This window comes from Dipteris shenzhenensis, chromosome 28 (genome assembly GCF_047967505.1).
Source record: "Dipteris shenzhenensis isolate YYH24624 ecotype China chromosome 28, Dip_SZ_1.0, whole genome shotgun sequence".
In the NCBI taxonomy this organism is placed as follows: domain Eukaryota; kingdom Viridiplantae; phylum Streptophyta; class Polypodiopsida; order Gleicheniales; family Dipteridaceae; genus Dipteris; species Dipteris shenzhenensis.
The window spans coordinates 2,616,630-2,632,931 of record NC_141623.1 but is presented as its reverse complement, the minus strand read 5'-3'; the positions used below and the strand labels follow the sequence as shown (position 1 = coordinate 2,632,931).

At 43.9% G+C, this 16,302-nt stretch overlaps 1 protein-coding gene across 2 annotated transcripts in view; it reads left to right on the top strand.

Moving 5' to 3' along the window:
* The window catches only part of LOC147883042 (putative methyltransferase At2g41040, chloroplastic), a 130,539-nt gene extending 114,598 nt beyond the window's left edge, over nt 1-15,941 (top strand). Inside the window, exons 6-7 of one of the 2 annotated variants that reach the window (XM_087399389.1) lie at nt 2,966-3,073; nt 15,524-15,941. In XM_087399389.1, coding sequence (XP_087255515.1) covers nt 2,966-3,073; nt 15,524-15,676 — 261 coding nt within the window. In that variant the 3' untranslated portion in view covers nt 15,677-15,941. The remainder of the gene's footprint in view (nt 1-2,965; nt 3,074-15,523) is intronic. The other variant, XM_087399388.1, reaches the window with a different exon arrangement.
* The last annotated feature ends 361 nt before the right edge of the window (nt 15,942-16,302 follow it).

The window sequence follows — 16,302 nt, the reverse complement described above, 5'->3', positions numbered from 1 at the left end:
TTGGCGAATGCATCGCACAGCCAAGTGGTGGAGAAAGAGATTAAAGCAGCTTTGGGTTTACAAAACTCCTCGTCGACAACAGGTTTTCTTCTGGCGAGTGCTTCTGGGCATTTTTCCATGTGGACAGATGTTGACCTGTAGACACATTGCTCTTGCTCGTTGCCACAGATGATTGAGTCCTCAAGAGACTGTGCCTCATTTATTCTGGTTTGGTCCATGTTCTCGTGAGTTCATCAATCTTCTTCGGCAGCGCCTGCGAGCGAGATTCCCGACTAGTCTTTTTGGGAAGTCTTTCTGGCTCTTTGGTTTTCATCCACCCAGACCAGAGTTTCATCTTTTCTTTGTTTGGGTTTGCTATTGGGCACTCTGGACTTTATGGACAGACAAGAATTGTAAAGTCTTTGGTGATCCCATATTTTCCTTGTTTAGTTTTTTTAAGCGTTTTCTGCAACAATCCTTCTTTGATTGCTTTCAGACACACTACATAGATCATGATGTATATTTAGCATACACTGATATTTTCAGTTGATGTATTTTTTGCTGTCTCGTTTTGAGGTTGCTACTCTTGTAATATAATCACTCAAAAGTTTTCACTATTATAAAAAAAGTGTGTTTGTGAGATCTGAGAGAGAGAGAGAGAGAGAGAGAGTTTCTTTATAATTAGTTAAATATCAATAATAAGTTGTATTATATACAATATTTTACGTGTTTCTAGGTGAAACCCTAGCAAATTCTTAAAAGGTTTCTAAACGAACTTGTGAACATGTTTCGTGAAACTTTCTAGTAACACTACCTAGAATTGGATTCGATCATGAAGAACAATGTATGGGAACTGCGGGATTTGCTTATAGGAAAGAAAGCTATTGGGACAAAGTGGTATACAATATCAAAAGAAAAAATGATGGTAGCATTGAGAGATGCACGACAAGGTTTTGTTGCCAAGGGCTATTCTCAGCAGAAGGGGGTAGACTATGATGAAACCTTTGCCCCACTTCCAGGATGGCCACCATCAGATGTGTTGTTTCATTGGCTGCGCATTTTGGGTGGAAAGTACATCAAACTGGATATCAAAACAGCCTCTCATTGGGGACTTGCAAGAAGAAGTAAATGTGTTCCTTTTTTGATGTGTGGTGGATCAGGGCCTACAGAATAGTCTAACGGAGAGAACCCTTTATGTCAAGGACAAAAAGGATTCGTTGATTGTCATCCTGTATGTGGACAACATGCTGCTCACAGGCACAAATTAAGGAAAAATTGCAGAATTCAAGTAAGATCTTGAAGCTTGATTTGAGATGTCTGGATTGTTACATTATTATTTGGGCATTCAGTTAATGCAAACAGATGAAGGCGTTGTGCTCAAACAGTCAAAATACATGGAGGGGCTATACAGAGGTTCAATTTTCAGGACTATTCCATGGAGCCAGGGTTGAGGCTGTCCATTCATGATGCAGGTGAACCTTTTGATATTGTATATACAGTCAGGTTTTTGGATGCCTTATTTATCTCTGCAATACGTGTCCAAATATACAGTTGACCAGCTATATGTCATTGGTGTGCTGTAAAGTGTGTTTTCAAATACTTACAGGTACTCAGTCTCTTGGTTTATACTATGCCGAGGGGGGTGACTTTGACTTGCATGCTTTTAGTTCTCAGATTGAGCCAGGGATTATGATACTAGTCATTCCACCATTCGAAATTGTTTCTTTATTGGTAGTTCATACATTTCTTGGTTGAGCAAAAAACAATCCTCTGTGCAACATCATCTTGTGAAGCTTAGTGTAAGGTAGCCTTTACAACTACAATTGAATGTGTATGGCTCAAAATATTGATGGCAGATCTTTGTGGTGGTTTGCAACCATCTACTCCCATACTCACTGACAGTTTAGGGTGCTAATGCGGTGGCATGGAATCTTGTGTTTCAACTCAGCATGAAGACATTGAGATCCATTATCATAATGTCAGAGAGAGATTACATGCATGAGCGATCAGTTTGATCTACGGTCCTACATATCATAACATTGCATATCTTTTCACCAAGGCCCTATCGAGAGAAAAGTTTGAAGCTTTCCGCAAAGCTTGGGGCTTACTTCCACTTGGTGATTGAGATCACTTCTTGTACAATCGGACATTGTCACTATAGGTTGTGTTGAATGTTCAAGGTTGTGGCCAATGTATTAAGTAGTTAGGAGGGTTAGGGGCACTTTTTCCTTCTTAATCACAATTAGTGGTTGAGTTTAGGTTTGTGTGAGTTTTAACCCTGGTGTGAGTTAACCGAGGGTTTTAGAGTTTTGTCATGTTGACAGCCCCTTGTACTCTCATTCTCGCAACTTCAATTCAGGAGAGCTCCACATTTTTTTGCTCTCCACTATCTCCACTTCTTACAAAGATAAGAATATCTTGATAGAGACTCTCTTAAACAAACAGTTCTAAGCAAACGTGTCCAGAGAAGTTAGCTGATATGTAGGACACTGCTAAATTTGAAAGAATTAGCTAAATATGAGCAGTTGTATGTCTGCTTATATGATAAGAAGACTGAATATTTCTCTACATGCTCCAATCATGCTAGTACATGTACAAATGTGTAATCTCATGATTGTTACCCACAATAAAAAACCATCAACTCCATGATGCATAGCACCGACTCACTTCCAATATCCCACCAACCTTACTAGCACCCAATGGCAAGTACATGCACACATATGTCCACACCATCACCCACAGGGTGCACAAAAATAAAATTGTGACAACAGACATACACACGTTTTTATTTAAGAAAAGTTTTAACTTTTTAAGAATAATAGAAAACGAAAAGGTAAGTGTAATATTAATTGGTCTCTTGATCATCAAAGAGTAGTGATATATGTGCAATCTACCTTGTGGGAAGGATGTTTATATAAATAGCTGGATGATTTATTTAAACGTTCTTAATTTAGACGGGGATATAAATACAAAATGGTTTTTGTAGGTGGCAGAAATAAGTAGAATCTTGAGACCTGGTGGGGTATTTGTGGCAACCACCTTCATAGCTCAAGTGAATGATCTTCAATTGGATATACTTAAGCCATTCCAGCAGGTCTCTCTCTCTCTCTCTCTCTCTCTCTCCTTTTTTTTTTTGAGTGAAAATTTTTAAGCTTTATATTACAAAGTAGCTTTCCCTGAAAGGGAAACTCGAGATTTCAGTATATGACAGGTATACATTGTTATCTATGTAATGAGTTTGCAGGCAATCAAAGAAAGATTGCTGCTAAAAACATCGAAAAAAAAAGGAAGTGGTAAAAGTAGGATCACCAAAGACTCTATGATTTCTATCCTTCCATAGAGTCCAAAGCGCCCAGTAGCGAACCCAAGTGAAAAACAATTCAAACTCTTGTCTGTGTAAGTGAATCCCCAAAAGCCAGAAATACTTCCCAAAGGTAGCGTTAGATAATCTAGTTCTTAAACACTGTCCAAGCAGACCCAAGAAATCATGGGTATGTGGACAATGCCAAAGAAGAGGAGGCACAGATTCTCGTGGAGTCAAACATTTGCGACAAACAGACAAATCAATATGTCTGCTTGCCAATAACTGCCCAGAAGGTAGAACGCCAATTAGTTCTCGCCACAAAAAAACTTGTTGTCAAAGAGGAACTTTGGAATTCCAAAGCTGCCGCAATTTTTTCCGCCACCACTTTGCCAGGCGATTCATTTGCCAGATCTGATTTGCCTTATCTGAAGCCCAAGGTGGGGGCAATAAAACTTTATACAAGGAAGGTATTGTAATGTGGGACAGCCTCAAGGGATGGGCTGATGACCCTGGTGAATGGAGAGTCCAATTCTGAATCCTATCCTCAAGTTCCAGTGGTGGCACTGGCAGAAAAGGTTGAAGCATTCGAGTAAGAGGGCAATAATGCATCCCTAATCCATAGTGTCTAGCAGCCAAAGGAAAAGAGATAGGGGTACCATCATCATGAATGACATCAGCCACTGAACGGATCCCTTTGAAACTAAGAAAGTATGAACGTCTGGGTTCCTGCAAAGCTAGCCGAGGGTCAAAAACTCTTGACCAATGTATGCTTTCAGCTCTTAAGGAATTTCCCTGCAATGAGTCACAGCCATGCCATTCCAAATGTGAGAGGATATGCTTCCAATCCATTAACATTTTGGAGACCAAGTGACAGCCTTTGATTCTGCCATCAATACTTACCAAAAAGAAAATCCCACTGAGTGGTGCAAGTGACCAAAAGGAGGGATGGTTGAAACCGGCCTTCAGGAACTCCGAAGGGAGGTGAACCAATAACAACCAGCAAATACTCAATTTACAGCCACTTAGAACTATCCACACAAACAAAATCAACTTAGAACAGAACACCCGAGAGCTAGATCACCCCCGTCTTGCATCGAACACCAGATTGGTGCTAAACTTAGCCCCCCTTTCGGTATTTCTTTATCTTTTATTCAGAAGACATGCAAATACAAGAATCGCACCACAGTGCATCAGGCCACAGATAGCCATGATCACAGGCACTTCCGTCTTGCTCTGCAATCACAGAAAAGGCATCCTAGTCTAGTGCAACATTCCAGAGCGGCCCTTCTTCCTAGCTGAGGGTTCTAATGTGGCAGCTCTGATACACACTAGGGGAGTCCTAGCAGAAGAGAAATCAGCCCTATCTGTCTTGGTAGCTGTAAATACCCATCAAGGGAGTCCTAGCAAGACAGAAGCCAGCAAAACCACCACACTTGGCTGTTCCTCGCAAACAGAAAGGCCAACTGTGCAAAAAGCAAAAAGATCTTAAGGTTTTAAGGCAGTAGGAAATCTCTCGGAAAGTAATCAACCGATCGGAAAGCTCGGAAAACCCTGGGAAATCAGAAAAAATGGAAAAAACGAAATTCCTGGCAAGATGTTTGGCACCTTGGTAGGTGAAAATCAGCAAAAGCAACCCTGAAAACCTGCTGGAAGAGAATCGAGTTGCGTGGAAGCTCCAAACTGCCTAGAAAAGTGCGATTTTGATAGGCACATGGCTTGGAAAGATTCTGGAAGAAGTGCAAATCAGATTTGGGTTCCGATCGCGGTTAGGCCCTCTACTTCAAATCACACCTCTACCGCTTCGGAGGCTACCCCCTTGGAGCCTCAGGAGGAGACTAGTGTTCAAGAGCCTTGTTCGACTCCACCCCAGGATCAGGCTGTACCTTCCTCAACAGCCCAGGTTGTTGGCACCTCATCCGCAGCACTTCTTGATCAGGACTCAGTACAGGTGCCTCTTTCTATGGATAGAGGGAAGGGGGTCTTACATTCTCTCCCTGCTTCGGTAGGAATCCTTCGTACCCCCTCCCTAGGACTGGCTCAGCGGAACCCCTTTTTCACTCTAGAGGACCTCTCTGACCTCCCAGATGATGATTTTGTACCTTCCACTTTCGGAGAGCCAGTTATCAGCATCCCTTTTGAGATATCTTTCTCTCTCTCACCTATGGACTTTCCTCCCCTTGGACCTTGTGTGTATAGATGGAGGTTGGCTCCGGTGGAGGGTTCTTTTTCCGCCACCAGGTCGGGTAAGGTATTCCAACCCGCTTCCTCCTACCGATGAGGATAGCCAGTTGGAATATACAAGGATTGGGCGGCATCCCTCATCGCCGTCGCAGACAGTTGATCAGGAATTAGCTCCATCCAGGTGTTTCAGGTGGTTCCCTAGACATTCTTTTTCTTCAGGAACACAAACTGGATGTCAGAGATTGCTCCAAGTCAGGTAAGCTGCTTTCAAGCCGAACTTTTTGGCTTCGTGCCTTGGGAACCAGAGGAGGTATATGCATATCAGTTTCAGATTCCATTCTCCCTTTGGTCATTGGACACGGTACCATAACCCCCTCCAGGACCCAGTGGGTTTTACTTCTGATTGACGGATGTAAGGTTGGCTTCCTCAACCTCTATGCTCCGAACAACAGATGGGACCGTATAAGAGTTGCTCTCGTGGGCTGACATTGCAGATTCGTGGATTATTGGAGGTGACTTCAACATGGTTGAGGCACCTTCTGATAAGCAAGGGGGTAGAGAAGGTGGTATTCATTCCCTCGAGAGAGCAGCTTGGGATGCCTTCTTGTTCAGATTCAGTGGTAGAGATGTTTGGTCAGATGATGCATTTCATGTTCAGTCTCAATCACTTTTGTTTTCATGGTCAAACCATAGGGTGTAGATGCCTCCATGCCCGGATTAATAGATTCTATGTGGATGACTGGGCTTTTGATAGAGGAGGGATAGTTTGCATTGCACCTGGTGTTTCCACTTTCGACCATTTTTCGGTAGTTTTGTCCATCTTAGAGCCCCATCTGAGAGGACGGTCTCCCAGTATTAGGATCCCCGATGCCTTATACACGGATGAGACTCTCACAGAGGCAGTCTTGGAGATTTGGGTTTCTCACATGCAGGGGGGGGTGGCCGGTTCTTCACATGTGGCCACAGCACTTGCCAGTATGAGCGACTTTTATCACTCCATTGCTAGTGCTCGGCGAGGTGAGGTACTCAGGTGGGAGATTGGTATCCGTCGGCAGTTGGCAGCCTTGCAGAGGGAGGAGCAGAAACGACCATCAGATGCTTGGGTACAGGAGTGCCTTGCTATGGCAAGGGCTCACTTGCAGACATTGCTTGATCAGAGAGCAGAGTATGCCTTCCATGCACAGGAGTCCTTTGGGAGGAAGAGTCAATAAAGGCAACTTATTGACTCTGACGGCGTTTTGCAGTCTCATCCAGATACCGTCATGCACTTAGCGACATATTTCTGTGCCTCCCTTCTTTCCGTAAATCCTGACACACAGGCCTGAGATGTGGCTAGAGATGAAATTTGGTAGAGTTTACCTGTGTTGGTCACACTAGAGATGATATGCTCACCCGATGCACGCTTTACCAACACAGAGTTCAAGACTGCTCTCTCCGCCCTTCATAAGGGCAAATGCCTTGGTTCCGATGGTCTTACTCCTTTTTTTACAGCCTTTTGGGATATGATAGGTGATCATATTACTTCAGCCCTGCAGGGCATTTGGGACTCGGGTGAGATGCCTGACTCACTGATCGAGCGAGTCATACACCTGGCAGTTCTACTCCTAGACTTTGAGAAATCCTGTGACAGAGTAGATCGGGGTTTTCTTCAGGGCACTCTTCTACGATTTGGATTTTCAGATGCATGGATTAGAGGGGTGGCCTCCCTTTACAAATCAGCCCACAGCTAGGTTTTGATTGGAAGGGTAAGGGGTGACAGGTTTCAGATTTCCAGATCAGTTCGTCAGGGATGCCCTTTAGCCCCCTTCCTCTTTCTTTTTGTGGCAGAAGCTATGAGTATCTTTCTTAGGTCTCAGGCTGAGCTTTATGGGTTGAGATTGCCCTTGAGACAGGAGCAGGAGCTTCTTGACTGTGAGTTGGCTGATGACACTGCTATTTTTATTGAGGCCTCTTCGCAGTCACTTGATTCTTTCTGGACAGCCTTGGATATTTTTTGCTCAGCTGCAGGCGCACACATTAACTGGCATAAATCCTTTGGCTTTTGGATCAGTGATGAGGACACTCCAGGCTGGGGAGTTGACATTGGCTTTTCTTGGATTCAGAGGGATGTTCCTGTCCGATATTTGGGATGCCAGGTAGGATTGGGCATCTCTCCAGCACAGCAGTTTGCCCCAGTACTAGAAAGTATAAGAAAAAAGCTCCCTTTTTGGAGCTCAGCCAAACTCGACCTTGCCTCTAGAGTTGTGGTAGTGAACCAGGTTCTCTTGGCCACCGCCTGGTTTGTGTGTTCTGCTGGTGCCGGTCTAGGGATTGCATCACTCAGCTCATTAGACTAGTCAGGAATTTTTTATGGAGTGGACTTGATGGCATGGCAGATGTTGCAGCGAGGGTGGCCTAGGAGACCATTATTCTCCCTACATGGGAAGGGGGACTTAATATCATTGACCCGGACTTGCAGTGCAGAGCATTGCTTTGTAAGGTGGTGATGAGGGGACTCATGCCTGGGCAGGAACCTTGGAAAGATTTTTTTTTTGACGCATTCATGCTTGCACACCTATCTTGGGAGATGATTGGGTGGACAGCCCTCGCTGGATTTTTACTTCCGCCTCTCTCAGGTCTCCTGCCTCTCCTCTCATGACTGCCATCCTAAAAGCTTGGGGGAGCTTCAGGAACACTCTTCGAAGGGTTCCGCCCTCTACCCTTGAAGAGATTGATAGGCAGCCGATCATTTGGAACGATAGTATACTTGATGAGCATGGCAGACCACTGGGCACTTTCCATTATATGCAGTGGTCTAGATGGGAGAGAGGCCCCGCCTACACAGTAGGCACTTGGAAGGATTTTATCAAGCTACCTGAGGATCAGAGGCTACAGTCCGTGAGTCACCTCAGAGGGGTAGCACGCAGGATTCAGCAGATAGATGCAGCCATCCGGGTGGAATGGATAGTTGAGATGCCTATTACTTCCACCACTTGGATGGGAGCTTTTTCGAGGATAGTAGTTCCTCTACAGGTGATCGCTCTTCGAGATCTCGGTAAAGATGCTCTAGTCTTTGACGTTGGGGATGGAGGTATACTCTCTAGATCCACGGATGATATTCTTCTAGAAATTGCCTTTCAGCCTGTCAGGATTGCTGGTTTTGTGGACCATGGAGCGGGCTTGCAATGGTACTTAGACCCCGACCCTCTGCTCTTGGCCCTGGGATCCTGGAGGTTGTGGTTATATGGAGGTGCACCTATCAGGTGCTTGTGGGACTTAGGAGAGTGGGAGTGGATAGATCATGGGCACCGAGAGAGGGGGATTCCCTTATTTCGTTTCACGGTTGGTAATGCCAGGAGATTTCAGCTAAGCAATAGAGGTTGGATTCCCTCCAGAGCCCCCCATTGGGATAGCTTCTTCATCACCGCAGATTTGCGTAGGAATTTTTGGAGGAGGCTCTAGAAATCCCTCAGAAATAGAAAGATCACTCTTTTCTTTTGGCTTTCTATTCATGGAGGGATTGCAGTGAACTTGTGGAGATCACGATTTGGGGCTGATCCCACTTGCCCTCGCTGTCATTCTGCAGAGGAGTCAGTGTGACAATCCCTTTGGGACTGCAATCAAGCGAGAATTGTTTGGAAAGGAGTTGCTCGGATACTCAGCATTTTTCGTACTTACCCTTTCTTCATGACTTGGGGCTCGGTCGCATGGTTATCCCTTACTGGGCCCCAGGGGTTTTATGAGGGTGAGCCTTCTTCTTGGGCACTCTCGATCCGCCGGCAGGTGATAGAGCCCTGCTCTCTTCAGGATGTACCACATATTCCTTTCAGAGCTTTACATGTTTCAATGGACACCTCTTGGGAGATTTTGGCTAGCATTTCCTCTTGGCACATTTGGAGAGCCAGATGCATAGAGGCCTTGGATGACACCTAGATACACCCATCACAGGTGTTCACGGGTATTTGGAGTGACACGGTTCACACTTTGATAGCCATATGGGCTAGCATGCAGGGCCCTTCACGGGCAGCCTCTTCTAGGAGGAGTGTGTTTCTTCGAGTTTGGAGGGGTTCTCCCTTTTTCTCGGAGGTTGCTACCTGATTGAGATGGCACTATCAGCCCCAATCCTTTCTTTTTGGCTCTTGAGCTTTTCATGCATTGCATGGTGTATCTCGTATTCCCGTATGGAGCTTGCTCTAACGGTTTTTTTAATACTTAATAGAAGTCTCTTTTTTGCCAAAAAAAAAAGATTTGGGCGTCTAGGAAGGCATGAACAGTAGGCATACAGCAAAAACGAACTGATCTGGAGGCTCCTGGCACAAAAACGAATTTCGTTTATGAGCTTCTGGCAGCTCTGGCAGCCCACTAACAGCCCACAAACTGCCCTGGTAGTCAAAAATCAGCAAACCAATGTGATAGAATAGCCCTGAAGCACTGCACTACGACAGCTCCAAAGGCAGTGACGGATCGTCTCCAAAACTCTAGCAGAGCAACAGTGGCACTGTCCCTCCATCCCACATCTGCTGCTCCAACCACGGGCCTATGGGCAAGTCTCCTGGGGCACCCCCTAGGCCACCCAATGCCTCACTCGAAGGGGTCCATGTTGAAGAGTCCATCTGAAGCTTGTGACTTGCCTCTCCCTATTCTTTTGTGGTCTAGAAAACAGCCTTGAAAGTAAAATTTGACTTTTCTGCTTGTTTTCCAAGCGAGCCAAACGTGGCTCTTGGAGCTATTTTTAGCGAAAGGGATTTTTACCCCTCTCTAACCTTCAATTCCTTACCTTGGCCTGGAATTAATTGCATTGAAGTGTCTTTTGAACTATTTTAATCAATTAGAGGCTAGGGTAGTCACTGTAAATTCCTAAAGCTTAGAAAATTGCCTTGGCCTATGGAATTAATTGCACTAAAGTGTCCTTTGAATTGTTTTAATTAGTTGGAGGCTAGGGTAGTCACCGTAAAAGCAAGTAGCGCATCATGGCAGCCCAAGGTTGATCTCCCATACACATACAAACTTTTTTTTTTTTTGGGTTGAAAATTTTGAAGCTTTATATTACAAAGTAGCTTTCGCTGAAATGGAAGCTCAAGAGTATATCAACTGAAGATTTCAGTACTCACTTTTTTTTAAAAATAGTGAAATCATATTTCTGTGTGGGAAACCTCAAAAAGAGGTAAAAACCCACCAAATAAGTACAAGAATTTTTTTTACAAGTAAAGCCTCAGAGCAAAAGTCATGAGACAGCCAAGTAAAAAGTTACATATCAAGCTGGAGGAGGATCAAACACAGCATCCTCCAGCTTCAAATTATTGCTTTGTAAAAACTGATGCAGTGATGAAACCACACCATCAATAAAAACCAGCTGTTTTTTGCCCTTGTGATTCTTCTTGATATAGGCTGGTACCTGAAATTTCTGAATCACAGGGTCAAAAACCTGTTGTAACATGGGATGAAAAGATTCTAGTAAAAAAGACTCTGGCACAGGCATCAGAGGCAAAGGAGCTAGATCAACATCTGTATCCTTTGATGAAAGAGTTGCATATGATAAAGCATGACTTGGCATTTCAGCTTCACTTCGAGGATGAACCTGAGAAAGAGCATGTGCAGCATCCTGTATGATCCCCTCTGCAAGGGGCACATCCATATCTAGAGGAGAAGGCGGCTGATGATGCTCAACGGGAGTCGGATCCTGAACTTCTTCAGCAAGAGAAAGATTAACCTGTGATTTTTCTACCTTCCTCCAGTAATGCTTCGGAGCAGTAAAAGAAGGCTATTCAGTAAAGCCTTAGCAGAAACCAGAGGAGATGGAAGAGTAAACTTTACTGTTGAAGAAGGAGCAGGAGGAGTAGTCATGGAAGCCGAAGGGCAAGCACGTGCAAAATGACCAATCTTACGGCACCGATAACGTGCTGTAGGAAAAGAGGCAAAATGCAATCTGATGCGCATCGGATGAGCAAATCCCAAATCAAGATCCAGAGTAAAGGGCACGGGCTGCATCATATCCCATAAAATACAAAGGCGAACATCCGGAGTAGCCTGCAAAAACTCCTATCTCAGAACATGTAGAGGCCTCCCCAAAAAAGCTGCAAGAGTAGGAAGATGCTGAAGAAGAGATAGAGGCAACACGTTGAGGGTAATCCAGACCAGACAGTGAGTCAGAAGAGAGGCAGACGGATCAAATAGTGGATCTCAGGGCATCACATAAGCAAAGAAACCAGCCCCATGAATACCAGCACGACTGACAAGTCGCTCCACCACATCAGTTGAAGAGTAGTGGGCATAATAAAAACCTTTGCCCAGAAAGAAAAAGGAGGAAAGGCAATTCTGACCCACTGCAACTTCAGCCCAACGACGAAGTTGAACTGCAAATAAAACCATGTCCATAAAGTAGAGACAGACCCCAAACTGCTGAGCCTGTCAAAGACCGGAAACCAGAAGGGCAGAGTCCAAAGAACAAACAAGCTATGAACCCGATGAAGGAACATATGTGACAGAAGCAAAACACATCTGGCGAAGAAGGTCTAGTTGAAGGGAAGATGAAGGACCATCCGTGATATCCAACTTTGCCGATTTAACCAAGGTGGAAGGAGGCAAACCAGCACGCTTCCGCCGAAAGAAGACACGTGCAGGAGGAGCAGAGGCAAAAGGGGGGGCTGAAGTAGAGAAAACGACATAGCCATCTGTCGGAGCAGTAGGAAGAGGGGAGGAAGAGACATCAGGAAAAGAGTGTACAAGAACCGGCGTGAGAAGAGCAAAAGGCTACAGAGACAGAGGGGAAGACGAATTTGGTATGGAATCTGGCTGTACGAACATGGGAGCATGTATAGAAGAAGGAAAAAGAATGGGTAAAGGAACCTGTATGGAGGGGGGAGCCTGTACAGATGACCGTATAGCAAGTACGGCCTGCGCAGGGGCAAAGGAAGGGGCAAGTGCAGACGGAAGATGTACAGGGGCTGGCAAATGGGGTACAGATGCAGGCGCAACAGCAATAGCAAACTGCGAGCAAGGTACAGGGACGGGTGAGGGAGGGGTTGAGCTCGCCATCGCATTACTTCTCTCTCTCTCTCACACACACACACTTTTTTTTTTGTGAGAAGAAATATTTTATTGTTGTGAAATAATTACATTCATAGGTACTCTAAAAGCGGAGTAACTACTACTTAACCGAAAATCTCAGTATAAGCCATATATACATCATGATCAATCAAATGAGTCTGAAAGCAATCATAAAACGATTGCCACAGAGATCGTTTGAAAAAAACGAAAGATGGAAAAATAGGATCACCAAAGACTCTATGATTTTTGTCCATCCATAGAGTCCAAAGTGCCCAGTAGCGCACCCAAACAAAAAATAAATCAAAACCTTGTCTAGCAGGATGAAAACCAAATAACCAGAAGAACCTGCTAAAAGTAACAGTAGGAAATCTCGCTCGAAGCCCTTGACGAATGAGAGCGAGGAAATCACAAGTATGTGGACAGTGCCAGAAAATGTGAGGCACAGATTCAGCAGAATGTAGATATCAGTGGCAAACAGCTAGGGCAATATGTGTATGCACGAGTAACTGCTCAGATGGAAAAATGCCAAGTAGGACTCGCTAGAGGAAAAGCTGTTGCCGAAGAGGGACTTTATAATGCCAAAGGAGACGCAGCCACTTTCTCCACCACTTTGATGGGCTTTGTCAGAAACCCAAGACGAAGGTAACAACACTTTATACAGAGAAGGCACTGTGATATGTGACAGCTTTAAAGGACGGGCTGAAGAAGAGGAAGAATGGAGAGTCCAATCCTCAAGCCTATCCTGAAGTTCCAAACGAGGTACCAGCAAGAAAGGTTGAAGCATTTCTGAAATTTTGTGCCATAAAGGACGATAATGAGCTCCCAAACCATACTTGCTAGTAGCCGCAGAAAAAGATTAAAGAGTGCCATCATCCTGAAGTATATCCGCCACAGAAGCAATACTTTTGAAAGATATAAAATAAGAACGCCTGGGTTCTTGTATAGCCAAAGGAGGGTGGAATACTTTGGACCAATAAATATTCTCAGCCCTCAAGGAATTTCCCAACAAAGAATCCCTGCCATTCCATTCCAAGTGGGATAAAATATGCTTTCAATCAAGAAGCAAACGAGAGACAAAAGGGCAGCCTCTGATCTTGCCTTGAATAGAGCAAAATAGAAATCCCACTGTGTAGGCTGCCAATGCCCAAAAGCAGAAGTATCAATATGCAACAAAAGAGAGCGGATCATGAAAGCCCAAGGCTGATCCCCTTGCATAAACTGCAACATCATTTTGCCCCTGTGAGTAAGTATATGCACTTGAATATTGAGTATGTTCAAACCCCCGTGCATCTTTGGAGAACAGAGACGATGCATAGAGAGTAATCTGAGACTTTCCTTGCCATTTTTTGAACACCAGAAAATCTCCATGATAGCAGACATAAAGGAAACCAGATCTGCCTTAGTAAACATAATGATGGGCAGATAGAATTGTATGTATGCTATCAAAATGGATTGCGTTATTTGCAAACAAACATGTAATGGCCAAGTTGCAAGCTTCCAATATTCAAGTTTTTTCCTCAGCTTTGTGAGCACCCAATCAGTTTGTTGAGAACGAGTGAGCCCCCAACCTAGAAGATAGCCAAGATATCGAATCAATTGAGAAGGTGGAACAATTTCCCCAGGCCACAAAAGACTATGCCAGTCTTTAGCATGCAACGGCAATAGCTTGGATTTCTGAAAATTCACATGAAAACCAGCAGCTAAGCCATATGTGGAAACTCACACACACACACACACACACACACATATCCTATGTGTGTGTGTGTGTGTGTTTGCCTGATCTTCTCGTGATGTATTTTTCCACATCCCGTTTTGGGATAGTGATTCTATAATATAAAGCAACAAAAGTTTCCACACAAAAAAAAGTGCGTGTTTGCCCGATAGATTCAACTTTTTACTTGTCCTATATTGAGATCTTCTAATATTTTAATTGCAAGTTCCCTCTTTGGGAACTGCCTCTTGTAATATAAATTTCCATGGATTTCACACCAAAAAGATGTGTGTATGTGTGTGCGCATATGTACATATATACATGTATGTGTGTATGTATGCATGTGTGTGCACTGCGTGCAACAGGTCCTGATATATGCCACATGAATTGGGACTCCTGTCCGTCCTGCTGCTTCTATGACTCCAAGGAGCCCATTAGCATGTGCTTCTACTGAAATGAAATTTTCCTCCCACTGAAAAGGCTTCTCTCAAGCGGCTGAAGACAAAGTGGCTAGCTAAGTGCCTCACGAGATTCTTATACTCTGGTGAAACCAATGAATGTCTCTTGCCCTGTGTGGATCTGATTGACTTGTCTGAATAACTCCACCAGATAAACTGGTCCCCCCTTCTGCGGAGGTTTTGCCACTGTTCTGGAGATGGAAGCAGACACCCCTACTGAGCCTGCTGTAGATCTGCTGATCCTATTGGATAGACTGTTGTGCCCATGTGTGTGCATGTGCACTTATGTGCGACTGCATGCACAAGTGTGCCTTTGCATGAATTCAAGAGATACATCAGGATCAACTATATTTCATTGTGGGTCCTTATCACCAACTGATGATTAGGAAATCAATGACAGCTATTGGCTCGTGCTCTTCTAGCCTTTTTGTGTGCATATAAAATCCATGTATGCAATCATGGACCAGCAGGCTTATGGGGTACATTGAACAGGCAGCTTCTGCATATGCGAAATTATGCATGTGTAAATGTATGCGTGTCTGTCTCCATCACGTGTGCATATGTGTGGGAGAGTAATATGTGTGCTTGCAGTACCTCTTGTCTAGACAGTAAGAAGAGAAATTCCCACGATATATTTCTTTACAAACTACATATGTGTGTGCACGCAGATGTGCATGTCTTATAATACCAACAGTATAACAGGCATGCACGTGTGTATAAATGAGAGAGAGAAAGATAGATAGATAGATAGATAGATAGAGAGAGAGAGAGAGAGAGAGAGAGAGAGAGAGAGAGATGCAAGTGCACGTCTGAGTTAGACAGCATATTCTCCTCATGTGCTTACACCAATACATGGTAATGTAGGCAATGAGGAGGGCATCTTCATCTTCCTCATTAAGATATTGGCTTGAAGATGAATTGGAAGACCTTTGCAAGATCTGCGGACTTACTGACTACAAGAAAATTCGTAGGGGTAATTTCATAATGCTATCTGCATGCAAGCCTCAGTACCATTGAGTCGCACTATTAATTCTGGGTGCAAGGCTATATGAAGGATAAGACTTAATACAGGTGTACAAGTAATGTATAATTCACATGTACATGGGACGTATTCATTTCTTCGAAGTCCATGTTATTTGTTTCCAAAAAAGTAACTTGAACGAAATTCTTGCCACCATGCTTGCCACATAATCAATGAATACATGCAGAAGCTTGGCCTTTAATGAAATTGTTGGACAGGGACAGTATGGTTTTTGGTGACTTTTGACCTTTTAATGAAATGTCTTTTTGTTATTCTTGTGATATGTTACGATGTTTATTAATGTCCACTGGAGACACAACAGGATCTATGGGACAGATCAAGTAATCCACAAGTAATGCTAATAATGCTATCTGCATGCAAGCCTCAGTACCATTTAGTTGGTTATTTATTTGCGTACACCCTACCATTCTTGAGGTCTTTATATTTAACATGCTAGCATCTAATAGGGTGCTAATCGTGTGGCAATATAACTTTTCCTTTATGGAAAGTCCAAAATTTTAACTAATTGAATTTGAAGTGATAAGAATGCCTTCCTGCAGCAAATTGAACTGCACTATTAATTCTGGGTGCAAGGCTATATGAAGGATAAGACTTAATACAG